Below are 8,127 nucleotides of genomic sequence, written 5' to 3'. Positions count from 1 at the left end.
GATTCAATTTGAACACTATATTTACCTAGAGATAACGTCAGATCTCACAGCTCGAAGGCTTGAGCCAGGAGTTTGAGGCTGCAGTGAGCTATGATCGAGCCACAGAGCTCCAGCCTGGGCAAGAGAGTGAAACTCTGTCTCTAAAATAATAATAATAAATTTTTAAAAGATATGTATTACTTTGGAGATTCCAAGGATTTTAGGAGTTGTAAGCCAGGACATCGGGGTAAAGCAAAAATATATATGTCACAATATCATGCAACCTAACTTCTCTTTGGGATCTGCCAGAGCCACCTGATCACTCTGAAGACCCTCATTTGTGCTACTGACTAACTGGCTGCTCTTGGACATGTCTCTTCTCCCAAGACCCCTTGAAGATGGCTTTAGAAGGGCCCCAAACTTAGCTAGCTCCCCCCAAGCTCAGGCTGGCCCTGCCCCAGACTGCGACCCCTCCCTCTTGGGTTCAAGGCTTTGTTTTCTTCTTAAAGACCCAAGATTTCCAAACTCTGTGGTTGCCTTGCCTAGCTAAAAGGGGAAGAAGAGGATCAGCCCAAGGAGGAGGAAGAGGAAAACAAGACAAACAGCCAGTGCAGAGGAGAGGAACGTGTGTCCAGTGTCCCGATCCCTGCGGAGCTAGTAGCTGAGAGCTCTGTGCCCTGGGCACCTTGCAGCCCTGCACCTGCCTGCCGCTTCCCCACTGAGGCCATGGGCCCAGGAGTTCTGCTGCTCCTGCTGGTGGCCACAGCTTGGCATGGTAAGAGCAGAACGGGGGGTGGGGGACTTTGTTGGGGTGTGACGGAGAAGACCCCTGTGAAAGGATTAAGTCCTTGCCCCTCACTGGGTGTCCTCAGGCTGTTTTAGTCTCCCCAGCACTGGACTGCAGGCTTGTGGGTATCTGCTTTGGAGAGGTAGTGGGGTGAAAAGAGACGGGTGTGGTGGAACTGGTCCACCTGGTGCTGTGGATCTGTCCCAGCTCTGCCAGTGACTCACTGTGTGTCCTGAGCAAGCCTCTGATACTCTTGAGGCTTCAGTGTCCACTTCTATTCAATTGCAGGTGTTGGGGGCAGGGGGGCAGTGATAGACTAGACCAGAGCAGTGCTTTTCATACTTTCCTGTGCATACAAGTTACCTGAGGATTTTGTTACAATGCAGATTCAGACTCAGTCGGTCTCAGGTGCGACCTGAGATTCTGTATATCCAACACACTCCTGGGAGATGTGAGATGCCGGCACTGCTGGTCCAGACCTGCACTGAGTTGGGAGGACCTGGAGAGCTCCTGATGGCTCTGGCAGCTCTGCCAGCCTGTGATTCGATGATTCTATGCAAGATCTGATTTGGAAGGGCCTGATAGGGGTGGTGGTTCTTCCTTGGGTGGCTTGTGTAAGGGGTCAGAGGGGAGAGACAAGAGGTTGGCCTCTCTGGCCCAGGGCTCAGGAGAGGGGAATTCGGGGTGAAATAGGTATAGGGCTAGAGGAGGGATTGGGAAGAGGCCAGCGAGGGTCTCCTGGACCAGAGCCCTCCCAGACACAGGCTGCCAAGTCTCAGGAGGTCCTCAGGCTGCAGCAGTTCTGCAGAATTTCCATCTGGGAGGGAACATGACTAGAGGTGAGGGGCTGCTGTGCTTGGCTTGTTGGCCCAACAAACACATTTCTATTCTATTGCCTGCTTATTCAAAGGGATCTTGTGGGAGGATGGGGATTGAAGGGGAGAAAGGACAGCCTCATACTGGCCTCTTCACAGAAGGACCCTAGGGCCGTTGTGCTTCTGGTCCCTGATGAGGAGGAGATGGCCCACTGACCATCCTTCTCTGGCCCAGGCAATCACACTGAGCTTGAGTATTTGTTTTTTTTTTTTTTTTTTTTCTTCCTGAGACAGAGTCTCTCTCTGTCACCAGGCTGGAGTACAGTGGCACAATCTCGGCTCACTGCAACCTCCACCTCCCGGGTTCAAGTGTTTCTCCTGTCTCAGCCTCCCAAGCTGGGATTACAGGCACACACCATCATGACTGGCTAGTTTTTGTATTTTTAGTAGAGATGGGATTTCACCATGTTGGCCAAGCTGGTCTCGAACTCCTGACCTCAGGTGATCCACCTGCCTTGGCCTCCCAAAGTGTTGGGATTACTGGTGTGAGTCACGGCGCCCGGCCTGGACTTCTTATTTTGCAATGTAACTTACATGCAGTAGAAAGCACAGGTTCTTAAGTTCAATGAGGTCTGACAAATGCACACACAGTGTACCCGCCACCCCCTTCATCTCAGAGAGTCCCACAGGTTTGATTTCACTGCCTTGTCCTATCCTTACACCCAGAACCTGCCTGTGGGGCGAAAACCGAAAAGTATCTGAGCCAGGTCTCAATTTAATTTTATTTTTTTTTATTGAGATGGAGTCTTGTGGCCAGGCATGGTGGCTCACACCTGTAATCCCAGCACTCTGGGAGGCCGAGGTGGGTGGATCACAAGATCAGGAGTTTCAGACCAGCCTCGCCAATATGGTGAAGCCCCCTCTCTACTAAAAAGTACAAAAATTAGCCGGGTGTGGTGGCGGGTGCCTGTAGTTCCAGCTACTCAGGAGGCTGAGGTGGGAGAATCACTTGAACCCAGGAGGCAGAGGTTGCAGTGAGCTGAGATCATGCCACTGCACTCCAGCCTAGGCGACAGAGCAAGACTCCATCTCCTTTCTTTCTTTCTTTTTTCTTTCTTTTTGAGACCGAGTCTTGCTCTGTCGCCCAGGCTGGAGTGCAATGGCATTATCTCGGCTCACTGCAACCTCCGCCTCCGGGGTTCAAGCAATTCTGCCACTCCTGAGTAGCTGTGATTACTGGTGCCTGCCACCACACCCAGCTAATTTTTTCATTTTTGGTAGAGACAGGGTTTTATCATGCTGGCCATGCTGGTCTCGAACTCCTGAACTCAAGCGATCCCCCTGCCTTGGCCTCCCAAAGTGCTGGGATTACAGGCATGAGCCACTGTGCCTGGCTTCAATCAATTTAGAAGTTTATTTTGCCAAGGTTAAGGACATGCTGGCGAGAAAAAAACATGGAGTCACAAAAACATTCCGTGGTCTGTGCCATTCTGGATGAATTCGAGGGCTTTAATATTTAAAGGGGAAAGTGGGCTGGAGGGGAAAAGGGGAGGTTGTGGTAATCCACATGTTGCAAAAGAAAAGCAGCAGGTAGGGGAACAGTCAATTATCTCGGTTCAGTAAATTGGCTCTTTACATAGAGAAAGTGAACATAGAGGAGCTGCCTGTGGGATATTTTACCTTTTATCTGTCGCTATCTGCTTAGGAATAAAAGGCAAGGCAGCTTCTTGCATGACTCAGTTTTCAGCTTGAGTTTTTCCTTTTGGCAGAGTGAATTAGGGTCCCGAGTTTTTATTTTCCCTTCACAGGGGCATGGTGTGTGGGAGGGGGGCCAGATGGTTGTCTAGGGTCCAGTCCCAAGAGAAAGAAGAGATGGGGAGGCTGGAAACCTAAGTTTTCAGCCCAATAGACCAATGATGAGTGGATGAGGGGCCACTGTGAGGAGACTGGGGATGGTATTGGAGGACCCTAGAGAGAGAGGGGGGCTCTCTCTTCATTACTGCAATGAGATCCTGGGCTGAAGAGGGGCTGTGTCCAGCCTTAGTGTGCAGTGTGCGTGTGTGTGTGTGTGTGTGTGTGTGTGTGTGTGTGTGTGTGTGTTGGGAGAGAAGAGTAGAGATTGGGGCACATTCTGGAAGTGATGAGGGAGGGGCTTCCAGGCAAGTGGGAGCTAGTGGAGAGGTGTGGGGCATGGGGAGAATTGGGGAGTGGAGATGAGAGGGGGGAAGAATGGACAGGCACAGAAGGGGACCTCAGTTAATGTTCATAAGCCCATGCCCCCACCCCGAGGAGGATGGGGGCCAAGCCGGCTTCCTTCCCTGCTAGCCAAGCCAGCAGGGGAAGTTGGCTGCGGAAGTTGCGGGTATCAGCCTTATCCTGCGTGAATATCTGGGACAATAGGATAGGACAAAATATGGCAGACACCGCTCCCTGACCACATTTCCTGGACGCCAAGGCAGGGTCTAGAGAGACAGGCTGGGGGAAGGGATGGGAGAAGCCCACTGTGAGGCGTGAGGCAGGTGTAAAAAAGGAACAAATGGAATCACAGAATCCAAGGTTAAAATCTTGAGCGATCAGAGTTGGCCCATAAGGGACATTAGAAATGTAGCAATTAAAGCAGGTGCCCAGGGCAGGAGTAGTTCTATACATCATCTCACTCAACCTCCAGCTGAAGTTTTTAGGGTGGGAGCTGGGATTATTCCCATCAGACAGAAGAATAGCCTGAGGCTCAAAGAGGTTAAGAAACTAACCCAGCTAGTAAGGGAAGAACCAAGATCCAAACCCAAGGTGGTGTGAGCCCACACTCCAAGCTGTTTCCTGCTATAAAACCCTGGCCTGGGGGCCCTAGATTGCTGCAGCAGTGATAGGGCAGCCCCAGCTCTGTTGAGATTTGCTAAAAAGGCTGCTAGAAATGACACTTGTCCCTCTTCCTGGCAGTTGCACTGCATAGGAGGGCTACAACCCCAGGTGGCAGGCTTGGCAGTATTCACAATTCACTCAATCCCGTTTGCTGATCAGAGTCTTGGGGAGAAGGGATGCACATTCTGATGAATACAAAATCAAAACATGAATTAAGCCATCCTGAAAGGACTTGAGAGAGGAAACCTTTCCAATTCTGGGCTCTATGGTGGGGCAGGGGGAATTTCCATTTCAAGGGGGTTTGCAGAGAACAATGGAGAAACCCTGAATTCACCGAAAGCCCTCGGGGCTAGCCTGTCATTGTGCCCCCATCACTGGGAAGAGGAAGGGCCAGAGCTGAGGAGTTGGATGGCCAGGGTCAGCCAGTGGGTCAGCGTCAGAGCCCAGCCTCGCAGCTGCCCCGCAAGTGGCACTCCCTCTCCCTGCCTGGAGAGAGGACAGTGGCTAGGAGGCTGGGGAAGCAGAAGTGAGAACATCCCTGTAGAAGGGCCACAGGCTGAGCGGAAACCGGGGGCTGAGCCTGACGCCAACAATGTGTTTCCGCCCACACAGGCTGGGGGGCGCCTGGCAGCCCCTCGGAGGCTTGAATCAGCTCTCACTTCCCTCCTTTGCCCCTATTTTAGGCCCTGGAAAAATGCTGACGCTGCAGAGGCAACGGGCCTTCTTCCCGGACAGCCTGATAGGGGTTTCAAGTTCTCTTTTCTCCTTCAAGAAAATTTTCCTTAAAAGAGATTGGCTTCCCAGTAAACACAGATGTGTGGGGGTGCAGGGGTGAGCTGCTGGGTGTAGACTAGGTAATAAACATAGTGACTAACTCTTACTGAGCCATTTATTTGGTGACAGGTGATGTTCTAAAGGCTTCCCATGCATTTAAAATGCCTAACATACCAATGAGTAGGTACGATGATTGTCCCTGTTTTATAGGTGGGGAAACTGAGGCATGGCACCTCCCAATCCCACTGTGCTGCAGACCAGATGTCCATTGGTGGGAGTGGGCACACCAGGAGATTCTTGGGACCTCTCTAACTCTGCTGGGCTAAGATCCTACATCTCTTTTTTTTCTTTCCCATATGAATTAAGCTGAGGACTTGGCCGTGAACATTCCATTCATTCGTTTCTTCATTCGGTGGTAGAAATACGTCCACTTTGTACACAGGGTTAAAAGAGTCCATTCCTGGGGAGAAGAAAGATGGCATCACAGCAGGGAAGACTGAGGCAGGAGGCTGAGGACCCCAGGGGGACAGAGGCCTGGGTGAGAGGCTGAGCAAGCTGCAAGCCCCCTTTCTCAGAGGAGGGGCCTCCTGGACATCAGAGGCATCAGTCTATCCCTGAGCAGGTTGAGGGTTAGGAGCTGAGCAAATGACCAGGGGGCAGGGGCTCGTTCAAGGTGGTCCCTTGATGGCACAGCACCATCCCTGCCAAGCTACCACCCATCTCAGAGTCAGGACGGCCCAAGGGGCACATCCTAGACCTCACTTCTGTCTGCTGTCCCTCCCTCCCACCAGGTCAGGGAATCCCAGTGATAGAGCCCAGTGTCCCTGAGCTGGTCGTGAAGCCAGGAGCAACGGTGACCTTGCGATGTGTGGGCAATGGCAGCGTGGAATGGGATGGCCCCCCATCACCTCACTGGACCCTGTACTCTGATGGCTCCAGCAGCATCCTCAGCACCAACAACGCTACCTTCCAAAACACGGGGACCTATCGCTGCACTGAGCCTGGAGACCCCCTGGGAGGCAGCGCCGCCATCCACCTCTATGTCAAAGGTGAGGAGTCTGAGCCTCCTCCCAAGAGGCCTGGCCCGGCAGGCCCCACTACAATGGGCCCTAACATTAACAATCGTAACAATTCAGCTCTGCATTTACTGAGTGCTGGCTATGAGCAAGGACCTGGAAGAGCTGCTAATGTAATGCAGTCCTCACAACAACCCTGCAAGTCGGGTCTATGATGATGCATTTTCTAGAAGTGCAGGGAGGTTATCCAAGGTCACGCAGCCTCACATAATGGGACTAGACTGGAGCCCAGGTGCGTCTGACTCTGGAGCCACCACGCTGAAGCATCCGCTGAACTGTCCTGGCGTGGTGTGACCTCAGATGAATGATCAGCCTCCTGAGCTTCCTTGTCACCTATGTCCAGGTACTCCTTGGCCCAGTGGAGGGAGGGCAGTTGTAACCCTGTGCCCTCCTCTACTCTAGACCCTGCCCGGCCCTGGAACGTGCTAGCACAGGAGGTGGTCGTGTTCGAGGACCAGGATGCACTACTGCCCTGTCTGCTCACAGACCCGGTGCTGGAAGCAGGCGTCTCGCTGGTGCGTGTGCGTGGCCGGCCCCTCATGCGCCACACCAACTACTCCTTCTCGCCCTGGCATGGCTTCACCATCCACAGGGCCAAGTTCATTCAGAGCCAGGACTATCAATGCAGTGCCCTGATGGGTGGCAGGAAGGTGATGTCCATCAGCATCCGGCTGAAAGTGCAGAAAGGTGCGTGGGGCATGGGGACCGGCAGCCAGGCCTGAAGAGTGGGGACAGAGAGCCGGTGGCCACATGGGTGGTGACTGGGGACTGGGTGTGATGGGGGGTAGTGGGATGTCCTCTTTCTTTCACTTCTTCCCCTCAATGGGTCCACGATCATCTATGGGGCCGGACTGACAAGGTGTCGGGGCAGGGAGACAAACCACATGTGAGCAAATAACTCTGGGCAAGGTCATCTCAGGTCATTAGACATGCTACAAAAATAAACATTCAACAGGGTAGCTGAATAAGGAGTGTGTGGGGCGGGGGAGCCTCACTGAGAAGGAAACACTTTATTAGAGTGGAAATCTGAATGACATGAAGAAGGTGGCTGTGCAAAGATCTGCTTCAGCAGGGGGACAGTGAGTACCAAGTGGTGAGGTGGGGACAGGCTCTGAATGTTCTAGGTGTGGAAAGAGGACGGAAGCTCAGCCTCAGACATGGATTTCCCACTGGGGGCCTGCCTAAGGCCAGGTGCTGGGCATGTGTAGGAGGGATGCTGAGCCAAGAGGCAGGGAGGAGATGGTGGGCGCGTGTGACGGCTCTCGCGGTGGCCAGGTAACAGTGGAGGTGGAGTCTCACCCTGCTGGGATGGCAGGCAGGATTCTGGTTTCTGGGAGGACTGGTGAGAGCAAGCAGGACCCCAGCCTGAGGACCTGGGCTTGAGACAGCAATCAGTCCCTGTAACGAGGGCCAGGGTCAGAGTGAAGCAGCTAGCCCAATGCCACTGGGATCTGAAGCCACTAAACCTGCCCAGGGGGGTCAAAGGACCCCAGCTGTGTGGGCAGAGGAGGCCATTAGGGCTCTTTCCTGGCATTTCATCCTGCAGAGCCCTGGGCTGGCCAAGAGCCAAAGGTCCTGGTTCGGCCTTGACCCCCTCTCAGGGACCTTGGGTGAGTCCTTTCATGTCCCTGGGCCTTAGGAATCTGGATTAGATTATCTTTCAACAGCAGCAATGGGCATAAATATGAATTCAAGGCCTACTGTGCATCAGGCATCTTGCTGGCTGCTGGAATATTCCTGTCACGGATTTGACATTCGACTAGAGTCTAACTATTAAATAGAAAGTAAATACAAATGTGATGAGCAAGAAACCAAGCTGGGGAGTGGCGGGCATGGA

At 53.0% G+C, this 8,127-nt stretch overlaps 1 protein-coding gene across 1 annotated transcript in view; it reads left to right on the top strand.

The window, feature by feature from the left end:
• Window positions 1–202: 202 nt before the first annotated feature.
• CSF1R (colony stimulating factor 1 receptor) overlaps window positions 203–8,127 on the top strand; it is a 33,577-nt gene continuing 25,652 nt past the window's right edge. The window contains exons 1-3 of the mRNA XM_057302361.2: window positions 203–754; window positions 6,006–6,263; window positions 6,693–6,977. Coding sequence (XP_057158344.1) covers window positions 706–754; window positions 6,006–6,263; window positions 6,693–6,977 — 592 coding nt within the window. The 5' untranslated portion in view covers window positions 203–705. The remainder of the gene's footprint in view (window positions 755–6,005; window positions 6,264–6,692; window positions 6,978–8,127) is intronic.

Source organism: Pan paniscus, chromosome 4 (genome assembly GCF_029289425.2).
Source record: "Pan paniscus chromosome 4, NHGRI_mPanPan1-v2.0_pri, whole genome shotgun sequence".
In the NCBI taxonomy this organism is placed as follows: Eukaryota; Metazoa; Chordata; class Mammalia; order Primates; family Hominidae; genus Pan; species Pan paniscus.
Note: the sequence above shows the minus strand (reverse complement) of the source record. Positions and strands in the feature narration are given on the sequence as shown.